The 21,716-nt window shown below is 40.1% G+C and overlaps 1 protein-coding gene across 1 annotated transcript; it reads right to left on the bottom strand.

Annotated features, from left to right (window-relative positions):
- Positions 1-628: 628 nt before the first annotated feature.
- Positions 629-18,053, bottom strand: LOC135326612 (methanethiol oxidase-like). Its single transcript, XM_064504432.1, has 12 exons — positions 17,895-18,053; positions 12,766-12,819; positions 11,548-11,660; positions 10,126-10,311; positions 8,405-8,525; positions 7,181-7,363; positions 6,902-7,080; positions 5,774-5,852; positions 3,449-3,570; positions 3,171-3,263; positions 2,015-2,133; positions 629-1,360 (listed from the first exon to the last, which is right to left on the bottom strand). The coding sequence occupies exons 1-12, from the start codon at positions 17,896-17,898 to the stop codon at positions 1,198-1,200; spliced, it is 1,416 nt and encodes a 471-aa protein (XP_064360502.1). The 5' UTR covers positions 17,899-18,053; the 3' UTR covers positions 629-1,197.
- Between the last annotated feature and the right edge of the window lie 3,663 nt (positions 18,054-21,716).

Raw genomic sequence — 21,716 nt, 5'->3', positions numbered from 1 at the left:
TGTGTACAGAATGAAGGCTGGATTATAAAGTAAGATCTGTCAGATAGATGGGCTTTCATTCTAGCAGCACAGGGAAAGGCAGAAGAAACAGCCAAAAGGCTCCATCGGGAAGTCCCATTAACACACCGCTTCTCAGCCACTGCTGATGTGAGTCTAATGTTACAGCTGGCAACGCTAAAGCTCAGCAGGAAATGGTAGAGACTGGCAATGGACACAGAGGGGAAAGGAACAGATCTAGACAGGAAAGAGGACCAGACCCGAGAAACAGCTCAGGAAGATGCATCAGGAACTGGCAATAGAAGAAAGAGTAGGTTTGTGAGTTCTTGTCCCTTCAATAATTTGCAATCATAAAGCAAGAGACCTAAAAGACACCTGTTGTTAACATCACCTGGCTTAGATACACTGTGCAGAAGAGTTTTTTGCAGTTTTCTGCAGTCTTAAAAAACAGGATAGAAGGAAACTCTGCTTGCAATAATGGGAACAAAGGTAGCTTCAGCGAAAATAAATTCCTCACCTAGGAATTTTTAGACAAATTACATTATTTCAAAGAGCACAAAATGTAAAATCCTTTCAGAAAGTAACAAAAACAGCAGAAATGTTAATAAGAATAAAAATGTGAGGCTCCACCTGAATTGCAGAACAATTTTACTGTTAATTTTTTACAGCATCACTGCACAAGAGTTAAAATGTAACCCAGCTATGGAAACATGTGGCTTCAGATTAGATATGCACCATTTTTATGCTGTGTGTGTTGTAAAGCACTGATTACTTTATCAGCAATTAAATTTTGCAGCAAAAAGACACTCTTGCTCCAGGACAAGCCCATGGAATATACCCTTACGGTGTTATTTAGGAACAGCTTCTCCACCATCATTGGGCAAACAATCCTTAAAAGATTGGTGACCTCTGCCTAGAAACCTACAGTCAATAGTGATTATACAAGACTTCATGAAAGGGGAAATAGTGGAGGAATAAATGAGATCTATATCATGGTTCAGAAAGACCCACTTGGCTTCCTCAGAGAATCACAAGAAAGTGGAGCTTCTGTGGCTCACCCTAATGGAAGTCTAAATTGAGATAGTGGACAAGGTTCCAGCTGAACTGATTTGCCTATACAGAAGAGAAGTGAAGGGTAGGGAGAAGGAGGGGGGGAAGGGGGGAAAAAAAAGAAACAAAGAATACAGTTCCATAAAACAATTACATCCAGATATCAGAGGTACTGTCTCCACCAGGGTAACGAATCTCATGAGCTAGGGCAGGCCCATCAGGTTCCTTCCCAAAATCCACCAGGAAGTTTTTATTCACTTTCAATCCACCTCTTTCAGTATCCACATCAATCTGCAGCATAACAGAGCCTTCCCTGAAAAAAGGGACAAGAAAACAGACATTGGGAAAAGAATTCATACTTGCTGCTCTTCTCTTCCGTATATGGGCAGGGTTGCTCTTCTTTTAATATAGAAGGAAAATGAATGCCAGATTCAAAATAGGCCTTAGCAGCTCTCCAAAGTGAGTTACACCACCTCAGTGAAATCTGCAACCTCAAATTAGCAATGAATGAGTGAAAATTAACAGATGTTGTTACTTATCAAGTAATGGGCAAGCTGCACTATTCCCTCCTGCGGACATCTGGAAGATCATCTTCTGCTTTCTTTAATTCCAAAAAATAAACTGTCATGCTGACACACTCAAGGGCAATTTGGAAGCACTGTGTACTCCAGGAAGCTAGATCATGCTCAGTGCTTTCTTCCTCTTCTTACCTACCTCCCAACAGATGATGATTTCAACCAACAATACCAAATAGTGTGTGCAGCCCCGGAGTTTTTGGGGCCTATTAAGTAAGGACGGATTCTGGTCAGTAGGTGATACCTCTGGGTTGGTGAGCTGTGTATAATAAGTTATTGGAATCAGTGTGCCTGGCTGGGAACTGTGCTGTATCCAGCAGGTGGTACACACACACCACTGTTTCTAACAAGGACATCTTGAATACGGGCTTGTACAGCAGAAGTTTTCTTACTTGATGAGATCTGGGTAGAACTGCTTGTCCCAGCTGCTGTAGAGAGAGGAGGTGACATACAATCTCTTCCCATCCAAACTAAGCTGAATCATCTGAGGTCCACCAGCCACCTTCTTCCCCTAAAATTGTAACAGGGAACAAGGTGTACAAGACAAGCTGCCGCAGAGGTCAAACAAAGGAAATGCAACGGCAAGGAAAAACAAAACAGCATGGCACTCCTGCTACTTAGAGGAACATCTAGCTCTCTGAAATCCTTGATACAGGAGTGCCAAATACCCCATCCTGGAGAGGGAACAGGTTTTATTAGGAACCTTATCCCGTATTAACGGGGAGTCTCAAAGCCAATTCAGACGAATTCTGCTTAATTCACAGAACTGGTAATGTCAGAAAATAAGGACCGAGGGGATCAGGTTGTTGTACTTGGATGGAAGAGTCAAAATCAAGCATGAGGTGCATGGCAAAACATTGCTGCAAGCAAGGATATGTCTATACTGCAACTAGGTAACAACATGCACTATGTAAAAAAGGAGTATATGGAACTTCCTGAAGCTGTCTTGGGTGGCCAATGAATCTTACTCACGACTACATTCAGTTCTTGTGCGTTCCATAAGACTTTTCACAGGTAGCTGCCTGGAAAGTGATAATGTTAATGCACACTGATAATGACCAGAGACAATTAATGCTCTTCCATTTTTTTATCAGAGTGCCAGGTGCTATTGAACTCTTTACCTGAAAGTTTGCACACAGACACAAAGAAGCACTGCAAAATATATTGTACATGAGCTAATTTAGTGTTTCAACTATCAATCATTGAAATATATCAGAAGAAGTGATGCCACTGTGATGAATGCACACTGCATCAGCTTTAAATTTTCTAGCTAACAACAGCAGGGAAGATATAATTACACAGGTTTCACTACAGTTGAACAGCTTGTACAATTCCATCAGGGACCAGCACATTTACGAGGGTATGCTAGCTCAACTCTGCACTGAAATGTGACTGCTGCAGGCCAAGTTATAAGCCAAGACATAAGCTAGCTCAGATATGGCTATGCATGCTGTACTGTCACCTTTGGCTGAGGTGTAGGCATATTTCAAAACAGACTGGAATTAGCAGAGAACTGACAACTTATAACATGCACGTTAGGAAACATACTTTGATCACAAATGGCTCTGGCTGACACTGCAACTCCTGGTCTTCCACCACTGTTACGGGTCCACCTTTTGTGATACTGCCTCCCAGAAACACCTGTAACAAAGGAAACGTATGAAAAAGAACTCAGGATCTCTGGATGTCAAAGCAACATTAAAGCTATATAGTGACAATTCTCACTCAACAGTAACTGTTAGACATTTCCTCCTTTAAGAAAAGAAGGAAGTAAAGAGAAGACTGTACTGCCCTTGTGCATAACAGCTTTTCTGATGCTGGCTTACCTGTCCTACCAGCTTGGGTTTGCGGGTGTTGGTGATATCATACTGACGGATATCTCCATGCAGCCAATTGCTGAAATACAGGAATCTGTCATCCAGCGAGATGAGGATATCAGTAATAAGACCTTCAAGAAAACATTCAGTAGAAGAGTCAGGAAATGGACAGGAGCAGCAGCAAACAAGCTGCTGTATCTTTCAAAACTCTAGTCATAGTAGTCTCAGAAAAGTATGTTAAGATATGGGTTGGACAATCGCAATCACCCTTGGAAACCCAGCACCTGCTCAAAGGAGGTTCAGGCTCTATCAGCATTCCCAGGACCAATCCTAAATCACAGAACCACAGAATGGTTGAGGTTGGAAGGGACCTCTGGAAATCATCTAGTCCAACCCCCCTGCTCAAGCAGGGTCACCTACAGCACACTGCCCAGGATTATGTCCTGGCGGCTTTTGAATATCTCCAAGGAAGGAGACTCCACAATCTCTCTGCACAACCTGCTCCAGCGCTCTGTTACCCTCACAGTAAAGAAGCTTTTCCTCATGTTCAGACGGAACTTCCTGTGTTTCAGTTTGTGCCCGTTGCCTCTCGTCCTATCGCTGGGCACCACTGAAAAGAGTCTGGCCCCATCTTCTCTACACCCTCCCTTCAGATACTTGCACACATTGATAAGATTCCCCCCCCCCCCCAGTCTTCTCTTCTCCAGGCTAAACAGGCCAAGCTCTCTCAGCCTTTCTTCACATGAGAGATGCTCCAGTCCCTTAATCATCTTAGTAGCCCTCTGCTGCACTCGCTCCAGTAGCTCCATCTCTCTCTTGCATTTTGGGAGCCCAGAACTGGACACACTACTCCAGATGCGGCCTCGCCAGGGGAGTAGAGGGGGAGGATCACCTCCCTCTACCAGCTGGCAATGCTCTGCCTAATGCACCCCAGGATACCATTGGCCTTCTTGGCCACAAGGGCACACTGCTGGCTCATGGTCAACTTGTTGTCCACCAGGACCCCCAGGTCCTTCTCCGCAGAGCTGCTTTCCAGCAGGTCAGCTGCCAGCCTGTCCTGGTGCAGGGGGTTATTCCTCCCTAGGTGCAGGACTCTGCACTCGCCTTCGTTGAACCTGATGAGGTTCCTCTCTGCCCACCTCTCCGGCCTGTTGAGGTCCCTCTGAATGGCAGCGTTGAAAGCCTTACTGAAGTCAAGGTAGACAATATCCACTGCTCTCCCCTCATTTACCCAGCTAGTCATCCCATCACAGAAGGCTACCAGATTGGTTAAGCCTGATTTCCCCTTTGTGAATTCAAGCTGACTACTCCTAATCACCTTCTTGTCCTTCAGGTGCCTGGAAATGGCATCCAGGATGAGCTGCTCCATCACCTTTCCAGGGATCGAGGTGAGGCTGACCTGCCTGTAGTTCCCTGGGTCCTCCTTCTTGCCCTTTTTGAAGACTGGCGTGGCATTAGCCTTCTTCCAGTCCTCAGGCACCTCTCCTGTTCTCCACGTCCTTTCAGAGATGATTGAGAGTGGCCCAGCAACGACATCCACCAGCTCCCTCAGCATTCGTGGGTGTATCCCATCAGGGCCCATGGACTTGTGGATGTCAAGTTTTCCTAAATCATCTCTAACCCAACCATCCTCAACCAAGGGAAAGTCTTCCTTTCTCCAGACTTTCTCTGTGGTCTCTAGTATCTGGGATTCCTGAGGGCTGGTCTTAGCAGTAAAGACTGAAGCAAAGACGGCACTCAGCATCTCTGCCTTCTCTGTATCATTCGTGACCTGGGCCCCTGCCCCATTCAGTAGTGGGCCCACATTCTCCCTAGTCTTCCTTTTGTTACTGATGTACTTAAAGATGACCTTCTTGCTGTCCTTGACATCCCTTGCCAGATTCAATTCTAAATGGTCCTTGGCCTTCCTAGTCACATCCCTGCATACTCTGACAACGTTCCTATAATGCTCCCAAGTGGCCTGTCCCTGCTTCCATCTTCTGTGCACTTCCTTCTTCTGTTTGAGTGCTGCCAGGAGCTCCTTGTTCATCCATGCAGGTCTCCTGCCCCTCTGCAATGGGGCTCATGCTGAGAGACCAAAACTCAAAGTATTTTTCTAGAGACTGACTTCAGGCATCGAGCAGCCAGTGTGGGAGCAGAGGCCTGACAAGATGTCCTACTCGGTGGCTGGTTTGGTTACATCAGAAGTGGTGCACACAGAACCCAAACAAAAACTTACTCTTTTACACAGGAAGCGTTTGATACTTAAGGATTAGATTTTCCAAAAAGCTACAGTGCACCAGGGAACTGAAGAGGAAAACATGCCATTTCTTCCCCAAACATGCTCACACTAACCCGGCATGTCAGGGAGAAGCCATCCCTTCACCTTCTTGCTGGGTACTTCAATCACCTTCTCTGCTGCCCAGTCTCCTTTCTGCAGGAGGCACAGGAGAGAACACAGCACTATTATTGCCTTGATGTTAGCCAAGAGGGCTCAGTTTTGCATGACAGAAGCAGGAAAAGCAAATACTACTATATATTTAACTGGCCCTGTACAAAGGTGATATATACACTGCAATTAAGTGTTAACGAGGAGTGAGGATGGTAAGTATATGGCCAATGAGAATGAGCTGTGTTAATGATTACACTATGAAACAACATCTCAAACAGATTGCTCTATCAGCAGCAGAACTAAAGATTGCTAGTCTCCTGTAAATTTGTGTCCTATTTTTCTTCCACACTCCCTCTAAAACTGCAATAACTCTGCTCCCCTGTCCATGATCCCGTCACTTTCTCTTCCCTTTTCTACCTTAAGGTCCTCCCTATGCTCTCAAATACTAGCTGAGCAAGAGACAGTACTCATCGTCACTGGTAACAAGGTATACATTATGTTCTGATTAGCTGTTTAATCCACATTTTTTTGGCCAGTTTGCAGGCCAGAAAGAAAGATCTTGAGCTAATGCTGCAGCCATTTCCTCCATGCGAGTACTTATTAGGGAGTCTCATGTTTACCTGATCACCAACGTTCCTATCCTTGGCAAGAACACCCACTCTTTGAGACTTTCATGATTCACCAATTTTGATTAAATTGTTCAACATGTTCCCAAGTTACCGTAGAGGGCAGGAGAGTTGGGAGTAGGACTGACAGATCAGCCCCATGATTTTTGAGCTTTGCTTCCTTTCAGAAACAGGCTACTGATGGATTTGCATGCTGGATATCAGCAACACTGCTGCAGAAATACTCAAAACACTGACCAACTGCAATTGTTCAAAGATGAGGGATTACATAGCAGCTTCAGAATGAGATTGCATCGGCTTGTACGCACACTGTCATTAAAAGGTTTGCTCTGACACAATGCTATAGCTTGATTAGCATTAGACTAGAGTTAGGAGCCTTTTTTTGATTGGAATCCTAAGTGATCAGTGGATTTCTGAAGCAATTAGGTTTGAGCTTTCGTTTCTGTCAGGGCTTTCATTATTTACCTCAGTCTTGTAGAAACGATGCACTGCACTACTCAGAGCACATCCAACAAATCCTTCTGAAGCATCTGGATTGTGGAGGAATCGAATTTCCAGAGGAACAGAGTTCTCTCCTAAGTCAATTGATTGAATGTAGGTATGAGAGTTCCAGTCCCACACATTAATGTGGCGGCCGTAATGACCTAATGGATCAGATCAAACAAAAATAAGCAAAGAAGCGATTATTTTAACTTTAAAGAACAATAACTTTTACTTTTGAAGTTTAAACAAACACTTCCTCACCTTTCTCTAAATCAGCTGGGTCAAAACCTCCTGCAAGGACTTTTGGGGTTCCCCATTCAGTGCTCATGAGGACATTATGCCGTGGCTGATACCAGAAGTCGTAACCCATTGAGGGTACTTTCTCTCCCTTCTCCCAATTTCCCTTCACCTCAAAGGTCTCTCCATCCAACAAAATAAAGCCACCTGATATTAAAACAGAGATTTGCACACAGAGTTTCAGCTTTAAATAAGACAAGTAATATATTAATATTAAAACATCTACTTCCTAAACATTCTGTAAATTAGTATCCCATGCCTCAAGGAAATTTTGTGATTCCTTCGGTATTGCTTTGGTGGACTAAATGAAATAAAAGCTGGATTTATAAAGGCAGTTCCATGAACATTACCACCTTTTTATGAATTTTCTATGCTCCAGTTTTGCTCTATTTCTGCTTGACTGATTTCAGTAGATCAGCTGACTCTCCTAGAGTACATTTCAACTAAGGGATGTCTTAGAGAAGATCCTGGAGGATTCACCTCAATTTTTCTCTGATTGCATCTGGTATCCTTGATTAGGCACATAATACACATCTTATTCAGGGACATATTTGCCCATGATGCAGAAGAGAAAACCCTCTGAAAAGGAGCAGATTTCACTACTTAATCATCCAAAGTATCTTCCCCCTAATAGCTAGTATTTCTCTTTATTAGATGTCAGGTGTTTTACATCTGAATAGGTAACAAACTTTATATGCAAGTTTTAAATAGGAATTACCATCTTCATCAGACAAAAGAGGACTTAGGTTGGTAACAGAATCTTTCTTGCCCAAATCACAAGTATTGAGCCAATACAGACTATGTTCAAAAGCAATTCTTCCCAGCTCTGTCTTGAAGGGGCTCAAGCGAAGTGGTAATGGGTTTCTTGCTCATGCTATGAACACTAGAGTTGGTCTTCTTTAGTAATGCATTTGAAAGGCCAAGACACAGAAGCTGAACAGTTCAAACGTGTTCCTCCACATCAAGTTTGAATTGCTATGGTGGAGCAATGTCTATACAGCTTATCTGTTAACTGAAGTATTTACTCTACAGTTAAATAAACAGTTTAGGTTCCCAGCTGCTACAGTGGTTATGTGCTCAAAAGAACTGTGAGTTCTTAACAATGTTTCTAGCTTTGCAGCCTATATTTTGGGAACCTGATACTTCTTACCGTGGATACTTTTCTTGAATCATGAAGGGGATTCATACCTTTTCCATTGCCAGAAGGGTCTCCCAAACAGCTGATTACAATCTCACCACTGCCCAGACAGTGAGAGGTGTGAGGATTAGCCACATTACCCTTCCAGAATAACTCCACTGGCTCAACAATCTAAAATGAGTATACGCATAGTCAGACCTTTGTTCAGATTAGTACAGAATGTCAATTCCACCCCTGTCTAAGAGTTCAAGCTTCAAAGAGTGGTGAAGGAGTAGTAAGGGTGGGTGGGTGAGGGGAGTTGTTTCTTTTGTCACTTTGATTTTTGAGTATTTGCCACCTCCCTCCTTCTGATCTGTCCAATAAGACGGTACCGTCCATGACATTATAGATTTGTTCTTCTCAATAAAATAAATAGCAAGAATTAAATGGCTAATTCATGGATCAGCGAGACAGTGAAATCTTTATTTGCTTTAATTAGTACCACCGGAGAAATACCACTGTGCAATTTTCAGATGTCAGCTCTCATTTGGAGCAGTAACAGCTCAGAGGAGGGGAAAAAAATCTTCGAGTGGACTTCTTTGCCAGAGACCCTCTTTGAAACAAAATTCACTGTACAAGAAGAGACCCCGGGGATGTGTGCGTGTGCTTATTTCATTGCATTAATAGCCTAGCGAGGTTCTAAAGAACTGCTTAGTTACCAATGTTACTCAAAACTGTAAGATTATCAGTGACAGCATTTACAGATAGGTGGAGCAAGACAAAAGACCACTTAAAATTGCCTTACGTTCCACATTATGACCTGTCTTCAAAAGACTTTTTTAATCAGTAGACTAATTTTGTCTCTGCCAAGCTTGTAACTTTGTAGTGAAGTTTTACACATTGGGGTGGGATTCATCTGACCAAGTAAAGACACTGACGGTATATAGGCTTACATCTAAGCTAATCCTCTAGCTTACTTTATAGCCAATGAAAAGAAATAAACACTTTTAGGACACAATTCCTTCATCCTAAAACAGTCTTCTAAAATAGGTTAGACAAATCTCACTCCAGCAATGTCTCTCCTTTTTCCACTGACTGTAAAGGGAACATAAACAATTAGACATGTATAAAGTACAAGTCTATACCAGAGCTAAATTTATGCCAAATGAATTACTGCAGTGGCAGTTTTATTTTGAGAAAATTTCCATTCTTTCCAAGAACAAGATATAACAAAAAATGTTAATTTCCCCACATTAAAATTTTTTATTACATTTTTCTTTAAAAAAGATCTAGATATACCATGTTTAGGGACTAGGGATTACAAATCAAGGAGGTATTGTCCTTTATGGAAAAGATCTGGTTTTGCTCACTGAAAATCCAATCAAATTTGAACTCGCTAAGATCTGTGGAAAAAAAATACAATTCATAAATGCTCAATTGAATGTGCTGACTGTGTGAGGTAGGAGTTTGCTTTGTGATCTCAGTCAAAAACAATATTATAGTGCACAAACACTTGGACTGAAATTCATATCGCACAGGCAGGCCGAGTTCTGGAACCTCCTAAATTGTCAGTGTTCGCAACTACTCATATTTCTTGCATGCAAGGTTTTTGTGTGTAATTTATCAATAAATTGTAAGAGTCTCAAAACTCCCACAAGTGCCTAACATTTGACAAAAGCTTCCAAAACTGTTCTGATTCTCCTATTCTAATTTGATGTTACAATCCATAAAATCTCTATCTCTTGGTCAAAATAAAAACATAAAAAGACATCTTAAAGTCATTTAAACATACCTTATGGATTCTAGGAGCTCGCAAGTCTGTTCCCACATCCACCACATAAATGCGAGAAGAGATCAGACTTGGTAGAATCAGACGATTTCTTCTCTTTGTGGCATCCCCAAAGCAGCTGCTACAGGCATTCCATCCTGAGTGATGGAGTTCATCCTTAAGGTTGGGCATGGGCAGACGATGGATCACCTACAGAGTCAAAGACAAGACTTAAGATTCAAGTCTGAGATAGCTTTTCTCCTATGCAAAGAAAAGAGTCTTTATGTCCAAGCATAAACTAGCAAAGAGCAGAAGGAAACTGCAATTTGTTATTCAGCAAGCTGATTCAGCCCAAGACATGAAGAATGGAAACAGTGAAGTGGGAAAAGAAATTTGGACATCATGATTGCATAGGATTTGTAAAATGAGGTATGCTATTAAATTCATCCAAATCTTTAAAAGACTAATTCAGGAGATATAGAACAATGATATAGAAAAAAAAACAACAGAAAAAATACATTAATTGTCCATGTGCTACAAGTCTCTGGTTTTACAAGATTTACCTGATTACAAACCGGACTGACTGTAGCAAACTGACATGTTAATCTGTACCCTTGCTTCATATCTCTACTTCTCTGTATAACTAAGAAAAGTGGAAAGATCACAGCTAAGTTTTATCAAAGTTTTAAGAAATTTGTTTCCTCAACTCCCCCACAATACAAACCTAAACAGTAGCTAGAAGAAATTATGAAAGACTTTGTTGTCAAACCCAATTTGCTGCTCCTTAAAGACACTGCAGGGCTGGAGACCAACATCCAAAATATCTTCAGTTATTTGAGTTGTATAAGCACTTAATGTTTAAAGGCAGTTTAAAGAAAGGGTCTTACCAATAACTGGGATCTGGTACTATTGGTAGCTAGCTAGCTAGCTAGAGCTTTCCATTTATGATGTAAATGGATTAGTTTCATAGTGCCTAATACAGAATTTCCTGGGGTATCAGAGCTCCTTCGTTATAAACTCTGTCTAAACTACTGACGCATCCCGAGGAAATATAACCTTCTAGAGCTTAATACTCATGCTCAATATAAATCAACAATAGTGTTACAAAGAGAACTATTAAAACACTACGCATAAAAAGGCTCTGAAAGTGTCTTGAGACTAACAAGAAAAATATTAGCTTTTAGTAACCAACTAAGAAAAACAGCACAGGGTTTGACTGATACTCAACACTGAAATTTCTATTTGAAAGTGATTATGGAAGAAAAAAAGAAGAAAACATGAAGTCAAATACAGAGCAGAGAAGAAAACATTGGCTGGGATCCAAAGTTCATGACTGAAAGGGTCACAAATCAGGTGAGAAGAAGTAAAAGTAGAAACTGAGAATGCAAACCCAAATATTCACTACCCCAGGATAGGGAGCATTAGAGCCATTCAACACACAGGTACCTGACAGTAGTGTGGAGATTTGGGGTCAACATCCACCGTGGCCAAATAGTCAGGCTTCTCTATCCCAGTGTTTCTGTAGATACAAGGCAAGTACAAAATCTCCTCCCGGGGACCTTTCAAGGCAGAAATATTTAATGAGTCAAAAGAAATTATTTTCACAGCAAGCTATTCTAAACCTGACAAGAATCTGTCCTGGGATTTACTTTCTCTATCTGCAAATTGGGATTCTTCCTCATTACTAACTGGGAAGCCAGACCTCAGTATTTCTATTCTATGGAGAAATGCTAAGTAGTATTATAGTTTGAGCAGTGAAGAGTCCAGAAATTGCCAGGAAAAAGTTCTTATTCAGCGATGGGGCTTCTCCTCTCCCCTTGCCCTACTGATGTGAGGGGTCCTGGGAATGCAACTGTTTTGCTGAAGAAGGACAGTGCTGGGGACCACCTTCCCACCTATAAGGCTATGTCAAACCTCTCCTTTCTCCAGTTACACCAGCGACTCCCTACTGTCACGGCCCAGATTTGGGCCTGTCTATGCCAACATTCTACTCATTACAGTTTCTAAAATTGAGGCTTTTAAAATATATTAAGACTCACAGTGACATTCTGACACTACTAAAAACTACAGTAAAATGCCTCAATGGCTTTGGTGAGGTTCAGCATTTAGGCCAGCAATACTACCCATCCAGGAAGAACAGACTGCAACTTTTTTATAGCTACCAGTGAATAAGCTTGCCATGTCATACAAAATATCCTACAGTCCCTTTCCTCTTTTTTCCCTTCTTCTATCCTAGAAAAATACTTGCTTTCATGGGAGATTAAGAGGGAAGTCTATAGAAGTCTCCATCCAAAAACACCAATGGAAGGTTTTTTTCAGGTTAAATTACAGTAAGTTGCCCCCAATACTCTTAAAGCAAAGCTCTATTTTGCAAAATAGAGAAATAGAACAGTTTGTTGCATGTTAGCATCCCATATCACTGCATTTATCTAAAACCAGCTCTACTTTTAGTACTGCAATTCAGTTAACTCATGATAACATAGCTTGTATATTTTGCCCAGAGTCAGGTCCAAAATGAAATAAAATCTCTTTTAATATTTAAAGCTTTTTCAGCCTTGCTAGTCAATAAGCCTCTCTAGAAGACATGTACTTAATCTTCATTTAATTTGAAAACAACTCTTTTACTGATGTCCTGGACTTCAGAAAATATGTTACAGTACTTGCCTTTCATGGCTTGCAAAGGAGTTGCATATCCTGGACCACATGCTTCACATTTGGCTGATTTGAGAAGAAAAAAAAAAAGAAAGTTTTAATCTCGGAGTTACTTGAAAACATTTGTCTTAACAGGACATTGGCTTTGCATTCATAGATTGAGAAATCTCAGATCCAATTTCACTTTGCCAAGCCCCTACAAGTCTCACTGACCTCCAGCCAGCGCTGAGGTTCGGTTTCCGGAAATCCAGAATGTGACACTCCACACTCAAAAATTATGAAAAATTTGGGCCTTGGTTTCAAAAATTTCGGCCTCACAATTTAACACCATGTTCATATATGACAAGGGGCTGGGATTTAAAGAAAACTGTGTTTAATGTTTAGAGATAGCTGCTGAAGCACTGTCAGATGCGTAAGTAGATAGATTGCCCAGTTTAAATACCACTTTTTATTGTTACTGGAAAGCCTCCAGTCTTCTCCTGAATATAAATTCTTGAAGTGGTTATTCCTAAGGGTTTTCAGCCTGGGTGAGAGGTAATACTGCAGACAACCAGAAAGGATGGGAGGAAGGGGGATTATGAACCATTCCACCTCCTCTCTATTAGAAACTCAGCTCCCCATCTCTGCCTTCCCATCAGCGTTCCAGCTGTTAGAAACCCTCCTCGAACTCCAGCCTGCATTCCTTGTTTACCATTTCCAACACAGCATCTACACCATGAATCAGCAGAAGGAAGACAGCTTGGTGGGGAACCCATAATTTCAGGAAGCTTGAAACAGAATCTAGACTTCGTCAGAGAAGGGAACCCCTCAAAGCAGAAGAAAGGACAATATCTGGTTGAAGGCTGGGGTCTCTGTTAGGTTGGAAGAACAAGTCATTTTATAGTGACAAGATCAAGAAGCAATGCTTTTCTGTGCTGTAAGAGTCAAAACCAACCAATAAATCTGGATGTCTCTGTGCAAAACCTCAAAATTTGCATGGGGAATAGGAACTGCAGCAGCTGTTATCTAAACCTTCTCTGTCTGGAAAGCAATCTGTTCACTTCCAAAAAGTAGGATCGCTAATTAATTCATCCAGAACTACTACCTGGCAATTTTTTATAACTGTTCCAGCTTACTTCTAAAGAGTTTTAGTTCCCTTTGTACCAGTTTGGATCCTAATCAATAGCTAAGTAAAAATACTAAAACAGCCTCATATACAGCAATTTCTGCTCTAACAGGGTAAATATAACATATATGCTCAGGTCTGTATCAATAAACTACTGGCTAGAATTAAAAAAAAAAAAAGAAATATTTCTTTAAAAGGCATATACAACATTTTGCAAGTTTATAGGCTTAAGTGAAGCACATAAATCTCTACTTTTCTATAACCACAAAGCTTCAGGCCTGCAGAATCCATTCCAGCATGTAGGAGGATTCTAGCTTCTACTCCATTCCTAAATGGAATTAGTATATAATCAGCTGTTTAAAACATAACAATTTAGCAGCACTGTGCATCAGGATGCTAGCATATTTTTTCAATATGACATGAAGTGAAATACATTCTGACAGGAGCAAAAACATAGTAGAGTTGCTTCCCTCAGTGCCTCAAGTGTCTGTAACAAAAATGAGGAAACCAGCTAATTATTTGCCATTCTCTGATACCACTGGATTTAAAAATAGAAGGTTATAGCAGCTAGAGGTATAGAGGTAGTGATAGTTCCATTGCCCATTTAATTACAGAGCCTTTCTTTGGAGGCAAAGACGATTTGGTCATTTCTTCATGCAATCAGCTCACTGCATTCTGAGGATCATAACATTAAAAGCAGGATCTTCTCTAAAAGGATAATTTCATACTTTAGGTTTAGTTCCACATTCTTTATGAAATATTTTATCTGAAAATAGAGAAAAGGAAGTTTGCTTTGTTCCATTTGTGTCCAAGTTCCACAAAAAGCCATAATTTAAACTTTATTCTAATTTTCTCAATCACCTAAATTAGCAGGAGCTCGCTATGCATTAGACCACAACTTAATTAGCATTGCAAATACAGTGTTCTGCAGATTATTTTGAGAAAAAGATTATTTGTGCCAAATTCTTTTCTAGCAAAAACATACAGCAAGATGAACATTTCCTCTTCCTTCTCCTCAAAAACATTTTTTTCTCCTTTTCATCTGATCTTGTTCAAATACTCTTTTATTCCAAACCGTTGTATCTAATTGCCTCAAGACATCTGAAGATGATGCAAATCTTTCCCTGTTACACAATGCCAAGCTCATTTGTGAATACAAAATAAGGGTGTTGTCGTGAAATTAATTTATACTATCTTGTAGCAACATGTTAACAATAATATTTCCAATGCTATGTTAATAATCCATGCTTAAACATGTTAATATTATCATTATGTTCCAGATCCCCCATTAATCTGGCAGCTGACCAAATGTTTTGAATACCAGGAAGTGGAACACTGTATCACACAGAGGGGGTTTGCAAACTCCAACTAGGTGAAAAGCACTTCTAAAGAGAAATTGTCATGCGGATAGCCTCCTTCCACCAAGTCCACCTTCCCTCTCTTTCTTTGCCACAGAACATTGCTCCACCACAACTGCTGTCATGTAAATTTATCAATTAAGAACACATGCACTTAGCTTTAACTGCTTCAACGTACAATTTTCCTTCGTTCACAAAGTCACATTAACCCTCATTCCTCTTTGATCTTAGCAGTTGTTTTTCATGCATACAAACCCCAAAAGCTGATAAAATATCACTATTCTTTCAATTACCATTGTCTATAGCAAGTCTCATGTGTGGAGAGCAAAGCGAACTGAGAAATCCAGTCTAGTTTCCTTTTGCTCTGTATTTTTCCAACTGGAGAACAAGACAGACACTAAATTAGACGTAACTAGCCAATATTTCATGAACCACCACCAATGATCCATAGACCACTCTGGAAAACTCTATGCTAATTAACAAGTTTGGGAGATAATTTGCTACATTTACAACGACTTACTATATGCAAGCTGTAATTTCCCACATAACACCTATGGGACTCCCTGCAGCTTTCCATCCATTCACCAAATTTTAGGCAAGGGGCCAATATTCTCAATGTCATAAAAGTCAAAAGAACTTTGATGGTGGCAAGGGCACCATGCTTTTTCAGGTGACAGTCAAGGGAAAAAAAGCTTTGTTTCCCTCAGTTTTGCTAGGCACCAAGTTGTACCAATGTGCCAAGTAATACTGCACACTGTGCAAGTCAAAGAATGACGACTGAATCTGTCGGTCCAGCAGTCGCAGCACAGAGCAGCACTCCAGACACCTCGGTTTCAACGGAAGCCAAGGCAACGTGTTGCTCTGCATCTCCAAACACCAACGCTCCCTTTTGTCAGACAGAGCACAGAGATGCCTCCCCACCTTTTCAAGGGTTGTAAAGTCTTCAGAAGTGCTGATTATCTGTTATGAGCTCCTCAGGGCAAAGAAGAATGGAAAATACAGATCATCCCAAAGGCCAATAAATACCAGAAAAAAATTGTAAAAGCAGGATTTAGGAGACTCTTTTATAAAAAAAAACTTTTGAAAGTGCATATCTTTTTTAAATAAAAGTCCAATCTGTTTATACTTACATAATCGATGTGCTGAAGTTTTTAATTGACATGCAAAGCCACTAGGGAAGCGACAGGAAGGCCAACTATACTCAGGTTAACTTGGAGTTATTAGTAGTCTACATAACGAGGCTTATAGACTTACAACAACAGGTAATAGCACCGTAAAGAAATTATCCTACCTGATAAAGAGCAGTTTCACAGTAAATTCAGTAAATTAAAACTGTTAACACAGGCAAGATACTTTCTTTCATGGTTTGTATTAAACAGTTTGTTATAAATCTAGGTGGAATAAATTTAGGCCAACCTGGGCTTTTTGCAGAGCCTCAGTAAATAGCAAGTTCTATCAGGCTAAGGTGTATGCTTGGGTTGAACAGAGATGTATTAAAAAAATGAAGGGAGGTAAACCTGGTTTATGGTATCATTGTGCCCAGGTTAAACTGTTTAAATAAACATGCAAATGGAAAAAAATGGAAATGAGAATATCAGTTATACTATATACAAGACAAGATATAGGCCTTACAGAACAACAGAGACAAAAAAACATTCTTGCTAGAAAGCAAATCTTTCGCCAAGTAACAAATAACTCAAGCAGACTTTAATGATTCTGTTAAATTTTTGAAGACTAAGACAAGACTTCATCTTCTACAGGGCCAAGAGCAAGGCATACTTTTCCAAGCCCTGCGACCAAGTAACCAACCTCACTCTGCTTTAAGGTACAGTATTTAACTTATTCTTTATGCACTCCCTAGTTATTCCTTACAGACTGTTGTGACCATTGAGGCAAAACTGTCCCTTTCACAGGTTATAAACTGAAACTTAAAGGCTGTTAAGAAGCTAAAGCAAAATAGTTTATTTTGTGCTATTAGTACTTACAAAAGTACAAAAAGGTAATCATTCATCCTGGGCAGATAAACCAGACTAGTCACTTTTGCTGAGTCAGTGCCATTGTTTTTGTCTTTGTAACTAGGGTCTTTATACTAAGGTATTTTTCAAGGAATTTTACCCTGTATTGTGAAAACAAAATGTAACAGTGTCTGCCCTGCAAATTATATAAGAATATACTGACATTCAAAAAAGTTCTGTTTTAGCCCCCCCCGCATTTCCCGTCCATCCATCCAAAAATAAAGTTTATAAAAATTATACTGCTTATCATAAAAACATAAGCAAAAAGTTAAATTATGGTCCTCAGTTCCCTGCCAGTCTTCTTGAAAGTGCCTTTCACATTCACAGTCAACGAGAGCAGCAAGTCCAAGTGTTTATTTCAGTTTCTAAATGCGGAGGTACAAAAGAGACAACTCATGACAGCATTAAAACTATTTTTTGAAAGCATTAAAGCTATTTATTGAAAAGCGCACTGTTTTTAAACTGTTTAAAGAAAAAAAACCTCTTAACAGTCCGAGGAAATGCTGAACTTCAGCCCCACGTTTCTCCTGACTAGTCTGCCACAGAAACGAGCCCACTAAACTCTGCTTACAAGTCGTTTGGAGGTTTCAAAGTGCAGAACGCTAGCAAACAAGAGCAGGACCCCAGCAGATCCAGGCTGGATCCACCGGCAGGATCTCTTACCCATGCTGGATCCGAAGTTCAGGGTTGCTAGGTGTCTGCAACAGGAAGTGCAGCTGCCTGGACTGGATTTAGGAAAGCAAAAGCTCTTCCGAGGGGGTCCTATATGCAGGAGGGAGAGGGCGGGCAAGACGAGGGAGAGAAACTGCCAAGGGGAGGATCCAGCCCAGCCAGGAGCGTGGGAGGACGTGGACAGAAATTCAGCGTTTACTTCCTGGGAAATAGTGGAGGAAGCGCTGAAGTTCTGCCCGAGCCCCTTCCTCAGCCCCCCGGAGCTGCACCGGGTTCTGACTCTAGTGGGCTTTCCACATCCTCCTGCTTACATGCTGGATGCATTTATCTGCCTATTCTGTGCCCAAGTAACTGTCCTTATACAGAGAAAACCCACATGCTTTCTAGCAGTAAAAGGGGAAACGGTTCTGCTTAAAAGCTCTTGATTTGGGGCAGTATTTCAAGTTCTCCAGGAGGCAACGCATGCCAGGCCAGATCAGAGCTCTCAGTTGTGTCTAGTTTGGCAGGCGGTTATGTTTTAACATTTTTATGGCCCTTCGATCCTCTACGCAAGGCAGCTACAGAAAGATAATTTGCCCGACAAAACCTTCACAGAATGACTTTTTGTGGAAGATTCTTGCAAGACTGACTGCTGCCTTGGAGCAGCTGAAAATCTAGATTTCACTCTTTATTCCATTTGGGATTCTGCTAAACAGTCCCTAATAGGAATGAATCTATTGTTTTCCATGGATTTGCTAAAGAACAGTATTTTTTTCCAGAAAGCAGGCAACTTAATCTGCCATTCCCCAAAAACACTCTCAAGAGCAGATTCTACATTTTACTCCCTTGTTGCATTTCCTCTCTCTCTTTTATATAAGCTGCCAATAACAGCTGAAAGACTAAATGCTTCTGAAGCACTACAACTATTTTAGCAATTCCTTCTCTTAAGCCAAGGGAGTGTCAGAGGGAGTTGACAAACAACTTATAACTAACCATTTATTTAGTGAATTTAACATTTCTTCCTGGACACAAGCTAGATAAATGCAGTTTGTTAACTTGTTTGCCAATTCAGACTGCTTGCTAAATATTTTGTGCAAACAAATTCTAATCTAACCTAACATTGCTCAAAAATGCTTTTCTCTAAGTATTCTTTTAAGCACTCCGCAGTTGTATTTAGGTATTTCAGGTGCATGATTGGGCCATCTAAGTCATGTTTTGCTCTCCTCATTTGATGGGCTGACCTCTGCTAACTGCTTCGGAACAAAAATATATTTTTTCTAACTCATGTTTAAATTATTTGACTCAACAAGGAACACATTATTGTCCAGTATCAAAATAACATTGTATTAAATCATTAGTACTCTAAGCTCACATCTCATGCTGCTGTGGAAGGACTGCGATCTACTGCACACCTTGGGATGCATCTATCATAAACACAGAACTAGAGTAAGGCCATGCTTACTTTTTCCACATGGAGGCTTTGGAACAACACTCAGACACAGCCTTGAGCAGAGAAGTTGTAAAAAAAGCAGCTAAAGATAAAAAAAACTACATGCAAAAGGGGACACCCAGGAACAGCATGGTGAAAATTGTAGAAACAGCTCTTGAAATCAAACCTACGAAGCAAAATAGCACTGTATTAAAAAAATACAACAGCAGCAATGACTACTTTCATTTAGTCCTTCGCAGTCTAACGTCTAACACACTACCTGTCTGCAGCTTCTATACAGCTCCTACTACTACGACACCCTGTGCTGCAGCTCAGACTCCTGTTAACACTTTTGGCAAGTGCAGGCCTGATTTTTGTATCTTGTATCAATCTAGAAATTAATCTCATTAAAGTATCACAACTAAGACTTGTAAACATACCTTAACAATGTAGAATACTTTTTTATCAACACATCTGTATCTCTTGTGAGATGGCTGTAATATTATATTTCTAGCAGCACAAAAAATGTGTGTGGCCCAACAGATTTGTTTCTGCCTCATACCTTTTAATGACATCTGAACTCCAGATTGTGCCTGAGATAAACTCTGATTTGGTTCCAAAAAACTGGATCAGATGGTTTGTTTAGTCTGTTGTTTTACTTACTAAAGAATCCTCAAAAGCCTAGCTCCTCTTCTCCATGTACCAGTAAGTGCTGCATGTGACAGAACTGTTTTCTTCATAAACAAAACAAACATGGAACCATTAGACTACACGATACCTGTCCCACTATAACTTTTCACTAAAACCAGATTACCTGATTTCATGTACTATACTGCATGAGGGCATGTATTAAGCACAGTATTTCAAATGCTCTTTTTATTTAGAGTCTTGGTGAGACTTTGTATAGTTCATTCTCAGCTGACATAACGAATGTCCTCATATTCTGATCTACCATTTTTCAAATGTTTGCTCTATAATTCTTCCAAGGTGGATATAATGTGTGAATTCTTTATATTCAACCTTTAGACTCTACACTGGTTCTACCAACAATTATGCAAATTATGTCAATATAAGTGCAATGGAAATAATAAACTGCAAGCTCTCTAATGTATCTCATGTCCTATATACTATGTATGCGTAGTATACAGGATTTGGGGGCCCTCATCTTGAATTGAGGGTCTTGATATATTACCACAGTAAAAAGAACGAATTATAGTTACTAGCCATTACAAACTGTATTGGGCATGTATCAAAAATTTCATATAATGAGATGAAATTGTGGCAGTCTCAGAAAGGATTTTTGTTCCTCACTGCCCGAGACAAGATGCAAACTGGCCATCTGTGAACTGTTCTGTCTATCTTATTACTGATGACTTTTTGAACTCAATAATATGTTTACAGAATTAAGCAACCAAAAGTTATGCGTTTTGTTTGCATAATTGACCCACAATCGTATGAAGTATGAAACTTCTTCAGGAGCAGTGTCATGACCTTTAAATTGCATTCATATTTTCATTATAGTTATATAACTTTAATACAAACAACATAATTTGACCCTCCCTCCAAAATGAGAATGTGTGAACAACAATAAAAAAGCTATTGTCAAAGAATACAACAAATAAGAATTCTCTGTTGTGTGTTTGGCTAAGTAGGCAGTTTAATACCAGGGTTTTGCCCTTTTAATGTTTATAAAACACTGCATGGATTTAAATGAATATTTACAAAACAGGCAAAATCTTGCAAACCTCAGGCGAACATGTCATTGAGAATGTTGCTTTGGTAGAGGCTTTTGGATTTAGATCAGGAATGTTATTTCTTTCTTCTCTTGATTGTGCAAACAGTATTAAAGCAAAGGACAAAAGAAAAGAAATCCAAACAAATGCAACACAAAACAAGAATTCTAAAACAAAAAGCCCAGCAAAGCAGAGCAGTGCACAGGGGACAGATTCAATCACCTCTGAAAAGGATGAGAGAGAAAAAGAACAGAGACGACAAGCAACAGCCAGGTCCTTCAATGGACAGCTGGAAAAACCCTTTGAACACTACAGAGATGAGGGCAGAATAAGGCCCAGTACAGAATTATGATTAGGAAGCTGCATTACAAAGCAATTGTGTTTGCAAAGTTGAACACTGCTTAGTTAGTAAATGCTAGAATTAAGGATGTCAATATAAATTAAATTCAATCCCCTTTTGCACATGCACTACAAATCTTAATTTATGAAATAACAAGCAATAATTCTTTCATAAGATACTCACCTAATTCAATTCATGACTAGTTAATACATTTTTAACCATTAATATTTAATGCATTACCCCAAGCTTAGCAAAACAAAAACCCATTCCAACAAAGCGCAAAATGCAAAATTTTTAATTACTGTAGATGCACCTTCCTATACAAGTATTCT

The sequence above is a fragment of the Dromaius novaehollandiae genome, unplaced genomic scaffold (genome assembly GCF_036370855.1).
Source record: "Dromaius novaehollandiae isolate bDroNov1 unplaced genomic scaffold, bDroNov1.hap1 HAP1_SCAFFOLD_32, whole genome shotgun sequence".
NCBI classification, from domain to species: domain Eukaryota; kingdom Metazoa; phylum Chordata; class Aves; order Casuariiformes; family Dromaiidae; genus Dromaius; species Dromaius novaehollandiae.
This window is presented reverse-complemented; position numbering and strand designations above follow the sequence as displayed.